This window comes from Enhydra lutris, unplaced genomic scaffold (genome assembly GCF_002288905.1).
Source record: "Enhydra lutris kenyoni isolate GAN:26980312 unplaced genomic scaffold, ASM228890v2 scaffoldscaffold30, whole genome shotgun sequence".
Taxonomy (NCBI): domain Eukaryota; kingdom Metazoa; phylum Chordata; class Mammalia; order Carnivora; family Mustelidae; genus Enhydra; species Enhydra lutris.
Window position 1 is genome coordinate 21,015,459 of NW_019154114.1, and position 15,838 is coordinate 21,031,296.

Below are 15,838 nucleotides of genomic sequence, written 5' to 3' on the forward strand. Positions count from 1 at the left end.
CTTTCTTCTCATCTTGTCTTAGTTCGGGAGTCTTTCTTGGGGGCCTGGGGACAGAGGAGAGCAAGGATCCATTAAGAAATGCACTGCTGATGATGTCGCTTCCTAATGGGAAATGACATCTTTTTGCACATCTTACCTTCCGTGCTTTCTGCTCGGACCCGAGGTGAACCAGAGACTCCGGTTCCTGGCGGCTCAGAGCCCTCCGTGCTGGGACGTGGGTCTGAGAGTTCTGTCTGTGCCTCTTGGCAAAGATGACAGACTTCCGTACATTCCGGGGACAGCAGGACACAAAACGGGGCCTGGAGCGGCAGGTCACACACGCACGCACACACACATGGCACTGACCGGGGAGGAGCGGAGAAACACAAGCTGCCACCCCGTGAAGGCAGGACTGGTGTCATGACAAGGGGCTCGTATCCCATTACACACCGGCCCTGTGACCACAGCCGTGACACCACACGGCCCACCCTTCCCTGCACACCCGGGGGTTCCCCGTGGATTCCACCACAGCCACAATGTCCTGGGCTGAGGGACTCCAGAAGCTGCTGCTTCCCTGGTTTCCCAACCGATTAGGACCAGTCAGCTTGGCACTTCTGCTCGCCGGGCTGGCTTCTCCTCCCGGCCCAGAGCCTCCAGCTCCCCCAGCAGGTGCCGGTCCTACCATGGGGCCAGGGCAGCTAACCCGCTTCTCTCCTGAGCGCTCCCGGAGGGCACACACGCAGAGCTAGACCAGGCCCCACAGGCCCATCGGGAAGCACAGGCGAGCAGGTCAGGGCCGGCCCCCGTGGTTCGAAGTGCTGACACGTTTTAATTACTCCCAGAGCAACCTCGCGAGAGTCCTCTTCTCCCATGACAACTGCTTCCACACTCTAGATGTGAAAGCCGGAGGCAGAGAAACTGAGTGACCGGAGCCCTGAGCCTGGGAACCATGGGGAGGTGGGGCGAACAGGTCCCCGGTCCATGCCCAGCTCCTGCTGCCCCCCTCCCCGGGCTGGGAAACCTGCACTCACACCTCACCCCAAAAGACCTGGGAAGGACACTGCCCTCTGGGGTCCGTAGGTGCGCTCGTCTGTGCACACAAAGCACCTGCTGCATTACCAGAAAGCCGAGGAAACTTAGGAGGCGGGCTGTGCTTTCCGAAACCTGCTCAGGGCCTGTGATGTGCTTGGAACAATGTCAAGCACATGGAAAGTCACCCACATGTCTAAGCTTCACTAATCATTAGCACACGGGATCCCAAAGACACAGAGCAGGGAGGCAACACAGGAGCCTAAGTGACTGGCAGCGAGAGGACGGATGTGGAGGAAACTTCCGGTAGCCACAGAAGTACAACACCCGTTACCAAAACCGCTGTCCCCAGAAGTCCACAACCACAGTTACAGCCGACAAGCTCCCGTCTGCGTCGAAATGACCGCAAGGGCTGTGCGCGCACACGTAACTGTAGGGTAACGGCTCCCTGCCACTTGAACCACCCAGACTCCCCAGCAAAGCAGGAAGAACACGGGCGGGTCCCGCAGCCCACGGCCACCCCTCGGGAACCATGTCTGGTGCCCACACCAAGAGGGGACACAAAGGGCAGCCCCACATCCTGGTCCTAAAGGTGCTCCCTTTCCCTTTCAAGAGCGTCCCCATTTGGATAATCCATTAAGTGGGGACAATCCGTCCCCGCTTTAAGCCAAGGGATGTCACCGAAAGCCCAGGGCAGGGACGAGACGCTATGTACAGCCTGACGCAGACGAACATCTGGGCACTGAAGGAAGTGGTTTCTCGCATTTTTTAGTTCGGGTGTTTTGACCTTTTCTCATCCCCCTCCTGAATCAGCACTAGTGTTGGGGTCCCTCTTGAGGCAGGTTTCACTTGCACCCACGGGGGGACACGCTCCGGACGCCCGCGGTGCCTTCCTCCAGGGGCAGGGGCTCGCTGGAGGGCGCAGGAAGACACGGCTCACGGTCGAAGAGCGCCAGCCTCGGCTCGGATGAAGCTGACCTTCCTCGACTCCCGCAGGTCTCGTCTTCCGGTTTTTCTTGCCTTCGGTCTCAGAAACTTATCATAAAGGTGCCTACTAGATTTTCAGCCTCTAGTCCACAGCCGCACGTGCTGTCGGGCCCCCCACTCTACAGCCAGCACTGAGGAGCGCGGACGTTTCGCGTTTCCGTGGTGTCCTGCCTGGGACAGGACTTGCTCACGTCAGTCCAGCATAAACGAGAAGCAACAAGACCAGAATTCCAGACGAGAAATAAGGAGTAGGGGTGACGTGCTCTCGGCAAACAAGGGGTCTTGTTATAGTTTCTCCCCTGCCCAGGCCCGGCCACGTGTCACACGCTACTGCCAGCAAGCAGACTGGGAACATGATCTGCCCCCGAGATCCGTTCCCAAGAAGTGTCGCTAACAGCCTTAAGAGCATCAGGAAAAAGTGCAGTTACCTTTGCTCCAAAACAGAAGAACAGCGCTGCATTTTTACAGTCTGAAAGCTCTGGGAGTCGAGGGTCGCAGGCACTGAAAGCATCTGAGGAAGGTTGGGGGGGAGCGCTGGGCACCTCAAAAAGCAACAGACAGAAGACACCAGCACGCGTGCCCCTGGACGCAGAAGACCCCCAAGACGGCTGCGCCTTCTCCACGAGAGCACCCACTAAGGAGGAAGGGTGCCTCTGCGTGAAACCCCAACACGGAGATGCCTGAGATACAAAAGGACAAACACGCGTCATTCCAGCTTGTTCCTCGGCCTCCGAGAAGCAGGCGGCCCGGCCGCGAGCAGCCCGGGGCCAGTCGGGGTGTGCGGCCGGGACCCGGGGCTTCAGGGACGGCAGGAAAGGCGGAGAGCAGCACACCGCATACCTACCTCACTTCTGTCTGCCCCCACCACTCCCACCTGCTGCAGACCTGACACACAGCTCACCGCTGCGTCTGCGCACGCCCGCCCTGGCTGTGCCGCCACTGCGTGGGGACACAGGGACAGCAGCAGCCTGAACCCATGAAGGGCAGGAGGCCCCAAGGGGTGGCGGAACAGGTGCTGGCGGGGCCCCTGCTTGTCCCCAGCACACTGGCTGACCTGCCCCGGCGATCCCTCGCACGCCTGCTACCAAGAGATGAGCCGGCTGGAGCGTCCCAGTCCCGTAAGATGAGCGTCACCGCCCCCAGGGCTTCCCTCGAGAGAACACAAGTCACAGAGGAAGGGCTTTCCACCACGAGGCCAACCGCGAGGCCAAGCGCACTAAGGGGGTCTCCCTCCCTAACACCGTCAGGCGCGGGGCAGCCCACACCACGCAGCCCAGTGCTCCTCAGCGAGCGGCACCCACGCCACCCGCCTGCCCTTCGCGAGGGAGAGGGCTGCCCTCCAGTCACCCAGCGGGGGCTTCCACACGGCGGGGTGGGGTGCCGCTCGGGGAGAAGACGGGTCTGGGCGCAGGCGGCGGGCATCGGCAGCTCACGTGTGGCCGGGGTCCCCCTGACCACAGGGCCAACCCCGACAGCCGGACTCAGCTCACCTGCACCGTGTCCAGAGAAACGAGGCCCGCCGCAGCCCGATGGAAGTCCCAGTGGCCCTCACCGGGCGGGGGAGCAGCTGTGTGCACTCGCCCTCCCACCAGACCGAGGCCGCGCACCCTGACAGAGATGCCTTTCCGTGAATTCTAACGGAAATCGGTCGCGGTCTGCATTTTGCTTTCCCACGCTTCCCCCCGGTGCATGTAAACGTCACTACAGCGCAATCGTTCGTGCATTGACAAAAAGGGAATGTTGACTGTGTTTTGATTTTTCTGACCGATGAAGCAGCTAAGTATGTTACCTCGCTATTTTACCTTTTAGCCGGAAAATAGCTTCCTCACTCACAAAGTGAAAATTAAGACCTTCTCCTTGATGAATGTAACACTCGAAGTCATACCATTATTATGTATCTCGCTCTGTGAGAGCAAGGGACACTGTCAAGATTTACAACACTTTTGCTCCTTTTAGTAATAAACGTCATCGTGTGAAAACTCTGGGTCCCTGCATCGTGTCATTACAGCCCAGGGTCTTCACTGAAGCCTCCTCAAGCCCAAATTTTCAGAGAAACGGATTCCTTCCCGGGGCAGAGCCCGTGTCGCCTCGATGGCAGCCCTGCAGCCTTGGTCCCCGGCGGGAGGGCTCTGGGAGCCCAGCCCAAAGCGCACCCCTACCCCGAGCCGGGCCCGCCAGCCGTGCCCACTCCCTTCCACGGGCTCTGCCCCAAGGGCCTCACGGCACCTCTGTGCTCAACCTAGTTGGATCTCACTTCTCCTGGGGGGGCCCCGAGAGAGCTTTCCCATCTGAGGACCCCCTCCTGACACACTGGAGTCTCTCCAGGCCTCCTCCCCGGTCCAGAGCCCTGGCGCACGGCTGTCGAGCTCCACAAGCAGGTCTGGTCCCGAAGGTCCCACGCCCACTCAGCAAGGGGAAACCAGGCCCAGCGCGGCCTGTGCCCACGGAGGCTCCTCGGGCCCCGCTGCCTGATGTCCGCGGCCACTGGCTACGCGGGTCGGCACCGCAGCTTCCCGCGGGACACCACGGTCAGACCACGGGTGGACAACCAGGCCCCACCTGAACGCGGCACTGCCAAGGCTCTCGCGAAACAGAAACGCAGACGCCGCTGCTCCATACTCGGGAGCTGCCTGGGCCCGTGAGACAACACGGGCCTATGGTGGCCGAGGCCTGCACACAGCCTGCCTCCCGGTTCAGAGCGCACAGGGAAGCAGCGGTTTCTAGAAAGCTCCTTCAGTGCTCAGGGAAGTAAGCAGTGGACAGCAGATGGGTTTCTTGCTCACATGAGCCAAAGGGAGTCACATCCCCCCGGCCCCGTACTAGGGAGCAGCTGCCCCTCCCCAGCCCCCAGGCAACACCGTGTCCCCTCCTGCTCACCCCAACACACGTGGGGGGACTAGTTCCCAACTGGGAGCCTCACTTGGGTCACCCGATCTAAACCCAACCTTATGCCTGAACTCCCCTGGGTGGCAGCCTGAGGTCCCTTTGAGCCCCAGGGGACAGCCCTGACGAGACCATCTGTCACCAGCAGGCCCTGGCCAGCCTCTAGCCCCTCAGTGTGTCTCTACTGCCAGCTAGCCGCTGACTCCCTCCTGTACAACTTGATAAAAAACGCAAAACGTGTCCAACTGCAATAAATACCACTCTTCCAGCCTTTTAGAGAGAAATGGAAAACCACTGTGAACGTAAGGACATTTGTTCCATTCAAGCCAATCCCAGAAATCTACCCCCTCGGGGCAGCCCTTTGGAACCCGCCTTCCTGCAGCATGGGCCGCCCCGGGGCTCGGCAGAAGTCCTCACACCCCACACCCCCCACGCCCCTCAAGGAGCTCTGCAGGCGTCCAAGACGGCACAGCCAGCGGAGGAGCACCGTGCGCGAAAGGCGCAGACCCAGCAGCGGGCCGCGGCACGGGGCTCACCAACAACTCAGCCATCCGAGGAGCAGACGAGACAGGGTGTAACCGCAGGGTCCTTGCTGACCCGGAACACAGCTGTTTCCAGCTGTTTTGGCTCCAGCAACACGGGGAATGGGGCCCTTGGGCTTCGTACCGGCCACTCCTGCCCGTGGCGGCCATCAGGGTGTCCAGAACCTTCGGTGGGGCACAGCCGTCACCGACAGAGAGCAGGGCGGGCGGGCGGGTCCTGCTCCTGGGGGCCCCCGCCATCCCAGAGCGCACGGCCACCTCTCCGCCCGCTGAACACCTCGGGTGTGTCTGTCTGGAGTTCCAGGCTCAGGAATGCAGCAGCGGGGGCGGCTCCTTCTCCGGAAGCTTCTTTATTCATCCTCTTGGTCCACTCATGTGTCCCAGCAATGACCCTGCGGACATGACGGCAGAAACGGAGACTTGTTTGTACACAGTTTCTTCAGGGGGATTGGGACTTCTTTCTCGACTGGGCTGACTGCAAAACAGCCTCCTCCCCCAGACCTGCTCTATCCTAGAGACGATCAGAAAGAACACCCTGGTCTCTGACAACAGAACGCGGAGGCACAGCTGACAAGCTCTTCGAGGACCTCCCCGGAAAGCAGCCGCACAGCCGGGGCCGAGGGCCACGTGTCAGGAGAGGGCACAATGGGCACCTGGAGGACCCGGGAGGTCCCGCACCCCAGCCCCGGCCCCCCACCAGCCGTGCCTGAGGGCCATCCAGCAGGACTGCCCCCCGTGTGTCCGAGGAAGACCCGGCCTGCCCCAGCGTCCAAGGAAAGGGGCACAGACACGCCCCTGGGGCCGGAGCGCTCAGCTTTTCCTCCAAACCCACCCCACATCGACTGGAAGGGTACTGTGCTGCCCGGCCCCTGGCCCGGCCCCTGCGACGGCCTGTCCACACACTACAGCCAGGGGACAGCTTCCGATTTTTGTCTGCTAAAATGCCCCCAGGCTCCGTTCCAGAGGCGCGCCAGTCTGACGGGCTGAGGTCCCACTGTCGAAGCTGCTGGGGCTGAGCAGGTGAGCAGGCTAGGGGAGCAAGGGGCTGCTTCTGGGGCAGGTCAGCCCTCACCCTCCACAAACACCTTCCGGGCCAGGTCCCGCTCTGCCACAGGTGGGCAGCGCCACTCTCGTCTGTCAGCGTCCCTGCAATGATGGGGACGGCCTACCGCGGGGAACGAAGAGGAGCCGGCCGTGTCTCCACAGACCAGCAGTACCGCATTCTCGCTGTAGGGGATGCTGAAGATGAAGAAAGGTGCCCACTGGGACTTCAAGGCCCAACTTCTGACCCCAACTACACAATGAGAACTGGTCTCCAGCCATGCAGCCCGGAGCGGGCACCAGTGTGGACGTGCAGGCGCCTGAGGCTGCCACCGCGGTGGCCCCACGCCGCACGGGTGCCAGACAGCAACACCACGTGGAGACGGTGGAGTCCCGGAGCCCGGGCCTCCCATCCTCCTGTCCCTCTGCCAACAACAACCTAGAGGGAAAGAGCGCAGGGCGGCTCTAGCGTCTCCTCCTGAAACCCACGGGGGGGCAGGTCTGAGGAGTCGGGGACGGTCCCTCCGAGGCCCGAGCACAGCCAGCAGCACAGAACACGCACAGCCCCCCGGCCAACACAACTTTATTTCGAAGACTGGCAGAGACAGCGTGAAGGTGGCTGGGGGGATGCCACCGATGACTTTCGGAAATCACAGCGGGGCCCGCAGGCCGACGACACGGCGTCCGCCGGAGCACGCGGCCCCTAGTCTCGCAGGGGGAAACCACCCACCCCGCACCCCGCCTTCTACCTCGTCTTCTAGGTGCTGCCTGCAGCGTGGGGGCCCCGCTGGCACCCCCGGGGGCCGCACAGAACATCACCTCTGCCGCGGCTTCACCCCAAGGCTGGCATATTGGAAATCACACCCAGTCCCAGTGACACGGAGGGGAAGGAACCGCATCTCGCTCAGGTTAACTCCAGGGGTCGTCGTGGGAGTCGCCACACAAAGCGTTTGCCACAGCGTGAGCGGCTCTCCTCTCGACGTGAGGCCCAGCGTCGTCCAGGGAGAGCTGCGCCCGCTACTGCTGGGGCCGGGCAGGCCATGCACAAGCTGCTCAGCGGGCAGCACCGTGCGTGTGGGAGCAGCTCCGTGGGGCAGGAGCGGGCAGGAGAGGGCAGGAGGGGGCAGGAGGGGGCAGGAGGGAAGCACATCGAGCCCAGGATGGAGGCCCGGGTCAGGCAGCTCCAGAGGCCCTCCCCGCGTGGCAGGATGAGCACGGGAGCACCCCAGGTACAGCCGTCGTGCGGCGAGGGCACTCTTCACTCCGTCCCAGACACCAGCGCGCCGCACTCCACACATAAACGTCCCTTCACAAACAGGTGTCCCCTGAGAGCGCACCTACGAAGCAAAACCAAACTTCACTGCAGCTGGAGTAAAGCACGAAAGTCTCTCGTTACCAGTAAAAATCAGGACTGTGGGAGCCAAGCGACCCCTGAGCTCTGGGTCTGGCGTGGGGCACTTGGCTCTGGAGCGGCGCGGCCAAGGGCCTCCTGCCACCCCTCGCCGGCACACACGCCACACTCACCCCCAGCCTCCGCGCCGCTCTCGCCGCTGTCCTCGTCCTCGTCCCCGCCCTCAGCACTCTCGCCCTCACTGCTGTCCTCTTCGGAATCTGTGTCCTCCAGCCACTCCTGAGCTCCTGGGAAGCAAGAGTGCACGTTCTGAGCGTCGGCGTGGTGGGGCAGCCCGCTCACGGGACTCGGTGTAGACGCGGCTGAGCCCTGGCACTGCTGTACGCTCGGAGGAAACGCGTTGTCTCTCGGTGTCCGAGTGGAGGCGGGTGAAAGGAGATGGACCGGCGAAGATGCGAGACCGCATCGCGTTCTCTCGTGCTCCCCGGGTCTAGGTTGGTCTTGCAGGAAGACGGAGGAGTCTCAGAGCCACGGAGTAACTTCCCCAAAAGTGTGACTTTTAAGTTTATTCCTAGTCTCCAGCCTTAAAGAAAGGAGCAGCGGCTTGCGTCCAGCAGCTGCCTGTGTAGGACGTGGAGGTGAGGGACGGAGCAGTGCGGACCGGAGCAGGGGCAGCTGGAGGCTCCCCCATGTCACAGCCGGGACGCGGCGATCCTCGGACCGGGGACTCTGGGAGGTCTGTTCCTGCATCGCCCCTCGGAGCAGCGCCAGGACAGATGTGAGGCTCCTCGCAGCGCTGGGGCCGGCGGCCCAGCCCCTTCCGCCCCCAGGACAGGGTGACTGGGGCCCAACGAGGGGAGGGGCAGGTGGGCTCTGTGGCACAGGGCAGATGTGGGGGGGCGCTGCTTGCAGGCAGAGGTGGCAGAGGCGCTTTGACGAGGTCCCCGCCCCACCACGAGGAGGAGTGCCCCCCCGGTCCGGCTCACCTGGATCCATCTCCACCAAAGCCGTCCACTCTTGCATCTTGTGCAGGTCCAGGCAGTACAGGTCACCAAGCGTGACCTGGCGGTCACCTGCCTCGAACATGCCCCCGTAGAGGTAGAGCCGCCCGTGCTTCACGGCCAGCATGGCGTTCGAGCGGGGGCTCGGCCCCACCACGGGGCCACTGGCGTTGTCGGGGCTGTCCTCCTCATCGGACGGCGGCCGTCCAGCCGAGCCCGGGGCAGCCAACGTCTGTCTGATGGTGACCACAGTCCCATCCTCTGTGACCACCTCTCTGACCACCTCCAGGGGCCCCTGGGCTCCAGCCCCCCCACACTCCTGCTTGTCAGCACTTTCGGGCTCTGTGGTTTTGCCCCGCCTACGTTTCCTCTTCTCTGACTTGGGTCCCTGTTGATAAAAAGCAAGGCCATGTGTTTTACCCACAGACAGCGGGGAGCAGGCAGCGTCCTCAAGTCCCAAGGGGGGCTGGGCCACACCGGAGAGCCCCTGCTGTAGTTCAGCCTGCAGCCCCGACCGGGTGTGACCCCTGAGAGAAAGGCAGAGAGCCCAGGCGTCCAGACACTGGCCGCACGTCTACGCAGTCAGCTGCAGAGGCTCTGCAACCACAGGGAGTCCCTGCCGGAGTGGGCCGCCGGCCCCATGCACTCATCTAGACCTGAAGCCCCAGGGGGACCCCACCGCGGGCATGGCCACCTGGGGACCCACTGTGGCATGGGCGGGCGGAGCACCCACGGGGCCCCACACACCATGGGACCCGGGAGGCCCCGGCAACCCGAAGCCTCGCCAGAAGACCCGGCCGACGCGACGGAGGGAAAGCACGGGCTGCACGCTCCGGGCCCGGCTCTACCTTCAGCTGCGCTGCAAACCAGCGGTTCTTGGCGGCGTCGTAGAAGTGCAGGTCATTGAGGAAGTCCCCCTCCAGGCTCTCCTCCTCCTCCCTGTCACAGACGCCCCCGAAGAGCAGCGTCTGATGGTTTGGGGTCACGGCCACCGCGAAGCCAGACCGTGGAGTAGGCTTGGCCCCCGCAGGATTAATCCGGGTCCACACCCACTTGCCTGTTGGAAGAGAGGGAACGCGGGGTTGGGGGAGCTAACGCAGGTGCAGCCGGGATCGCCCGACCCCAGTGACTGGGACAGGCGGAAACGCAGAACCGCAGGCAAAAGGCCACCAGTTCACTCGTGCGGAGCCCTCCGTGGAGACAACACAGTTCATCACGCCCCAGAGTTTCACCCCGCTCCTGCATGCACTGAGTAGTATTCCCACGTGCTCTCCAAGAGCCCCCCAGCCAAGCACGCCCCAGTGGGGGCTCTGAGGCCGCACCGGAGCGAGGCGGGCAGGCCGTGGTGACAGGAGAGCCTCGCGCCGCGCCATGCCCTGCCTGGCGGGACCGCGGACCCGAGGCAGCTGCTCCACGCAGGAGCCTCAGAACCACAGGCTCCCCCGCAGCCAACACGCTCACTCTCAGCGCCTGGTGAACGCGGTGCCCCACACCGGCGGTCCGGAGCCTGACGCCCGGGTGCACAGGCTGAGCCCATGGGCTCAGGGGCTGGTGCCTCGAACATAGTCCAGATCCAGCTCTGGCTCCCAGATGTGCACACCAGGCGGGTTTCTCCTCGGCTCCAAACCTTGGTGCCCACAGGGGAAAAGGCAGATGTCCTCCTTGGTCACTGAGGGGCCGCAGCGCTGGCTTCCTGCGAAGCGCCCGGCTTCACAGAAGTCAGGACAGGGGGGGAAGGAGAGGCACTGTGCCCTGCCAGTCCGGGGGCAGACCCAGGACCAGCAGCACCGCCGGGGTCCAGCGCAGCCGGCTCACCCCAAGACTCACAGACAGGCCACTACCAGACTTTCTGAGCTTTAGAAAGCAAACGTGGGGGCCAGTGGCCCATAAGAACCATGCCCAGATCCCACATCCCGGCAGCCCCTGCTCTGGAGTGAGGACAAGCCAGGCAACGGCAGATAGGAAATGGCTTCCACCGGCTCTGAGGGGAGCTCCTGGGTCAGCGCTGCTCGTACTGGCCGTCCCCAACACCCGAGGGCAAGCACACCTCGATGGTCCCCGCCACGCAGACTCCTGGGGTTATTCATGGAGCCCCCGGCCTGCCTGCTCAGGCAAGGACTCGCTCGTGACTCGGCACAGTGCGCGGGGCTCACTGCCACCCCCCAGACCCCAGTGCCCCCTCCACGGGGCAGGCGGGCTCTCAAATCTCTGCCCTGCTTCCTGTAGGAGCCTGGGGCCCACGCCCATGGCCCACGCCCACGGCCCAGTGCCTATACCTTCTCTTCCATCCTCGGGCTGCAACAGGAACATATCTGAATGCTGGGTGCCTCTGTCCACATCCTTCTTGACTCTCTGCAAGAGAAACAGGGAGCCATGTGAGAACCGGCTGGGCACTACCTCTGGCGCCCCGCACAGCCCCCTCAAGCTCACGGTCTGGCTTCCTGTCGGGGTGCGGCGAGGATACCTCCAGAGCCTTCCTTTGGACCAGCACCCCAAAATACCGGACCCACAACCAGTTCAATTCTGACCTCATGGAGCAGATTATGATAAAAAATGCTGGTATGATTTACTAACCAAGAATGGACTCTGCTACAAACTCCCCATTCTTAACCAGCACCATCATGGCAGGGACACTCCAGCGCGCTCTTGCGGGAGCGTCTGCGGCTCTGCAGCGACCCTGTTGTAGGTGGAGGAGCCCCTCCCCCAAGGCCACTGGAAAGTTCCATCGCAGTTCCCGCGTGTCCCCCGCACCACCATCTTTCAATCCACGTGCTCCGGCTTCCCCGCAAAATCACACACCGTCCAGCCAGCCAGTCGCTACCAGTTCACAACTTTCCTGAGCATCTCCAACGACGAAACCAAGGTTTCTCTGCCCCATCGGCCGTACGGCCCCAGGCCCCCCCGGCTCCAGTGACCCTCTGGAGTGGAGAGGTCGCAGCTGGTATGATGCGTCTCCCGTCTCCCCACACATCCCGACACTTCTCTCGGCACTGCACGGGGCTACGCGCTCACAGATGACGCGCCTTCTCTCGCAGCACGCCAGCGGGGCACGCTGGCTCCCTGACTCACCACTGCTGCTGATCCTGGTCACTGGGCTGTCACGCCCACCCCCCACGCCCCCAGCCTGCAGCTCTCCAGTCCTCCAGGGCAGGTGCGGAGAGGGCAGCATGCTCCCCCCACCAAGGGCAGAGTCAGCCCCACAGCTCAGGAGGAATTGCCCCTCGCCCCTGACTCGTTTATTCACTCAGTTGTCGGCTTACATGTAATCAAACGGACTCACGGATTTTTACGTCACACCCTGAGCTATAATCAAAGCTGCTTTCCTTACCTTTGTTGCTTAAACAGTTCCAGCTTTGGCCACGGGAATCCTTTCAGGGGCTCCTGTGTCCATCCGACATGCCCCCTTATGCGGGTTTCCTGTGAGCCCTTCCATGGGAGGGGAGAGCACAAGACCCTCCAGCCTCATCCCTACATTTTTTGACCCAGGCCTACAATCAGCCATTTCCCCAAGGAGCCCCGGGTCCTTTCACTGGAGATGGTCAGAAACCAAGATCTGGGCGCCAGGAGTGCTCGCTGCTGCTGCTACACACACCCCAACTTCTCCACCAAATGCAAGATAAGATCAGGAGACACGTGCATGCCTTCTCCTCTCAAACACGGGTGTGCGTGTACTACAGCGGGGAAAAGCTGGTTTCCTTCTGGGAGACAAAGCCACGATCCAACTGTCCACAGACGGGACGTGTGACCTGCAGGAGGTTCGGATCAGCCGTGCAAGGGAACCAGCCCGCGTCTCCGGAAAAGGGAACTGGGTGTGCCTCTCCGGTGCTCCCTCCAGACACACGCGCAGGATTCAAGTGAGGCGATGTCTGCACGCTGGCTACTCAGGCAACACGCTCCCTTTCTCAAGCCGGTCTGCACGGCAGGAGGGGCCGTCATTTCACACCAAAAGGCCCGACACCCGCAGGAGCGGCATTCACACGCAGAGGCCCCGCCCGCCGGGGGGACCTGGAAGGAGCTCAGGGACTACTCCACCTGGGGCAGACACACACCACGGCTGGGCCGCAGCCCCCGCACTGCTGTACCTGCTGACCTGCGTGCCGTTGGGCTGCCGGCAGTGGTCAGAACCTGCTCCATGCTGCACCGATTAAATGCCTCCTCTCCAGACCCCCCAGCCAGATCCCTTCCCGAGAAGGGTGAAGCCACAAGCCCGGGGCCACGGCTTTGGGGCAGGCCGGCACACAGGCCAGGGCTCTGGCTGGAGGAGATGCGTCGCACGCCTTTGGATCAGAGCGCACTGGCCCTGGGGCTGCCCGCCCCACCAGCTCCCCGATTCCTCCCGTAAAACAGCTTGTCCCCAGGTGGGGAGGGGTCCACACAGTGCCTGCAACCAGGTCGCGAGTCAAACAACATGAAAAGGACCACGTGGGAGAAGCACCTTCAAGGAACCCGTGTTCCCAGGGCCACAGTCTCCTCAGCACACCCCGACCTGGGCCTGCGGAGACAAAGGAAGACCCCACATGCCCTTGGGAGAAGGTGCTCCCGCAGCTCCCAGGGAGAAGGGGGGCACAGCGGGGCAGGGGGGCCCACGGCCTCATTGTTCCTGCCCCGACGGCGGAGAACCGGCATGGAACCACCACAGAAACGAGCCCGTGTCCAGAGCTATCCTCCCCGACGGCAGGAGGAGCGACTTTGAAACCAGGCACAAAGGCCGGCTCACCGGCCTGACACGGGGCAGAAGGCCCTGCCCCCTCCAAGCAGCCAGGGTTGCCAACCGGCCGCCTCAGCATCGAGGCAACGGGAGGTCCCTTCATAAAGTCAGCGCAAACTCATCCCAGTTCCCCGGATTCACAACAGCCAAGAGCTCTCGACGCCGTCCGGGAATGGCTGTGGTGCTCAGGTGGCCGTCTGCAGTGCAGGAAACCACGAAGAGGCCGTCTCTCCCACCACACAAGTTCAGAGCCTGTCCGCAGGCCGCCTCAAACTGCTCCAGGGCATCTGCGCTGTCCGCTCAGCTCACCGCCATGGTGCCCAACGGCGCCTGCCCGGGGTGGGGGCTCGGGGCAGGAAGGAGCACTCCGCCAGTGCAGGCTCCGGGACCTGGACGTGGGCTCCAGTCAGGGCTCAGGCAGCCCGCCACCCACTCGGAACGACTCTAGTATTTCACAGCAGCCAGAACTCAGTCTTCCCCGACTGTGATCAACCCCACGTGGCCAAACAGAAGTTCTCCACAGGGACGCAAACCCCAGAGGCCTGGCGCAAGGGGCCTGAGGGAAGGGCCTTGGCGGGTCCACAGAGACCCGTGGAGAAAGCGGCTGCTGAGAAGCCCTGCTGGGAGCAGGCAGCGCGGCTCTTCCAAGAGTCGTGAGAGTCACGTGAGTCCCTTCTGCATCCCACTCAGGCGACCGTGAAGAACACGACGTGGGCGCAAGCTTCCGGCCGAAACAACCTGTTTCCTGGGCCTCCCGTCGACCACCTGGCTGAGGCCAGAGAACCAACCTAGGCCCTCTTTTCAGAACAAAGGCCGACCACTACCTGAGTGGCAGAGCCGTGACTCACTGGGGCGAGGCGGGGGGAAGAAGGCAGAAGCGGGACGCTGCCCCACTGCGGGACAGACTCCTTGCCTGTGCCATCCCAACCACCCACAGGTGACCTGCTCAGCCCCCAAGTCAGAGGGCCCATTCCATCGTGTGGAAATGAAATCGAAAACCACAGTGAGACACCACACATCCACCAGAATGGCCAAGAACAAAAAAGACTGGCAGCATCAAGGGTGGCCAAGGGTGTGGGCGACCGGTGCAGGAAAGGCCGCGACACGCTCCACCCTGTGACCCAGCAGTCCCACTCCTGGATATTTTCCCAAGAAACCAGAAGGCAGAGCCACACAGTGACCTGCACAAGAACGCTCAGAGCAGCTTTGTTCCTAATGGTCAAAAGCTGGAAACAGCCTGATGGTCACCAGCAGAGAGCCGAGAAACTGCCCGGTGGCCACCAGCAGAGAGCCGAGAAACTGCCGTGGTGGGACCTGCTTGGCATGAAGCAGTGAGTGACTCAATGTGCCACAGGGTCGGACTTCAAAAGCACGATGAAGGAAGGATGTCTTCCTCCACCGAGCACATCTGTCGGAAGTCCCAGAACAGACACACTGAGGACAAGGGGGGGACAAAGCAGACCCCAGCACCTGCCTCTGGGTGGGGGAAGGGCACAGCAGAAGAGGGCTCCCCAGCCCCGACACGCTCGCCTCTGCGACCGGCAGGTACACACTTAAAACGAGTGCATCACGGCAGAGAAACCATACATTCAAAATGGGACTTGGAGTGGTGCCCAACGGGCTCAGCCAGAGGAACATGTGCCTCTCGATCTCGGGGTCACGAGTGCGAGCCCCTGACAGATGCAGAGAGAATATAAAATAAATAAAGTTAAACAAACTTGACTGCTGACCTCCACGCGCTGCTATGCGCGCTCCGGCGTTCAGGGGGAAGGGCCTGATGCTGCAGTTTTCCCTGAAATAGGCCCAGAACGATGGCGGCGGACGCGAGGACAGCAGAGCGCTAACTACAGACGTCTGGGTGGGCGGGCGTTAAGGGCTCACTAATTCTTTTAAGTCACTTTGCGCTGGAGACATTTCAAACCCTAAAGACTAAGAAAAAGTCTGCAGTGAGACACCGGCTCAGCCCTCTGGGGCTCCGAGGCACGTGCCAGCTGGGGCGGGGCCTCGGGCAGGCACAGATGCCAGGCGGGAGGCACGTCCCCGAGAGGGACACAGGGGCGCTCACGCCTGCCCACCTGCACTGCCCACGCCGGCGGCTCTACCGCCACAGTTGCTGGACCGCAGGAGCTGGCGTCTGGGGCTCAGCATGAAGAGCCCCCGCACCCCCCAGACGGAATCACGCACGCTGCGGCAAGCCGGCCACGTGCGTCACCACACAGTGTGGCTTAATACGGCTGAAGGAGTCTTCGTACATTCACGGGGGAACAGGGGAACACTGCATCCATTTCCACTTCAACAGAAAGTGTTTCTAATAAAC

General features: G+C 62.6%; 1 protein-coding gene across 7 annotated transcripts in view; it reads right to left on the bottom strand.

Moving 5' to 3' along the window:
- Nucleotides 1-7,026: 7,026 nt before the first annotated feature.
- LOC111152878 (kelch domain containing 4) overlaps nucleotides 7,027-15,838 on the bottom strand; it is a 48,589-nt gene continuing 39,777 nt past the window's right edge. For all 7 annotated transcript variants that reach the window (XM_022511592.1, XM_022511586.1, XM_022511587.1 and 4 more), the window contains 5 exons: nucleotides 11,090-11,165; nucleotides 9,662-9,870; nucleotides 8,799-9,201; nucleotides 7,986-8,099; nucleotides 7,027-7,798 (listed from right to left, as the gene is read on the bottom strand). In XM_022511592.1, coding sequence (XP_022367300.1) covers nucleotides 7,770-7,798; nucleotides 7,986-8,099; nucleotides 8,799-9,201; nucleotides 9,662-9,870; nucleotides 11,090-11,165 — 831 coding nt within the window. In that variant the 3' untranslated portion in view covers nucleotides 7,027-7,769. The remainder of the gene's footprint in view (nucleotides 7,799-7,985; nucleotides 8,100-8,798; nucleotides 9,202-9,661; nucleotides 9,871-11,089; nucleotides 11,166-15,838) is intronic.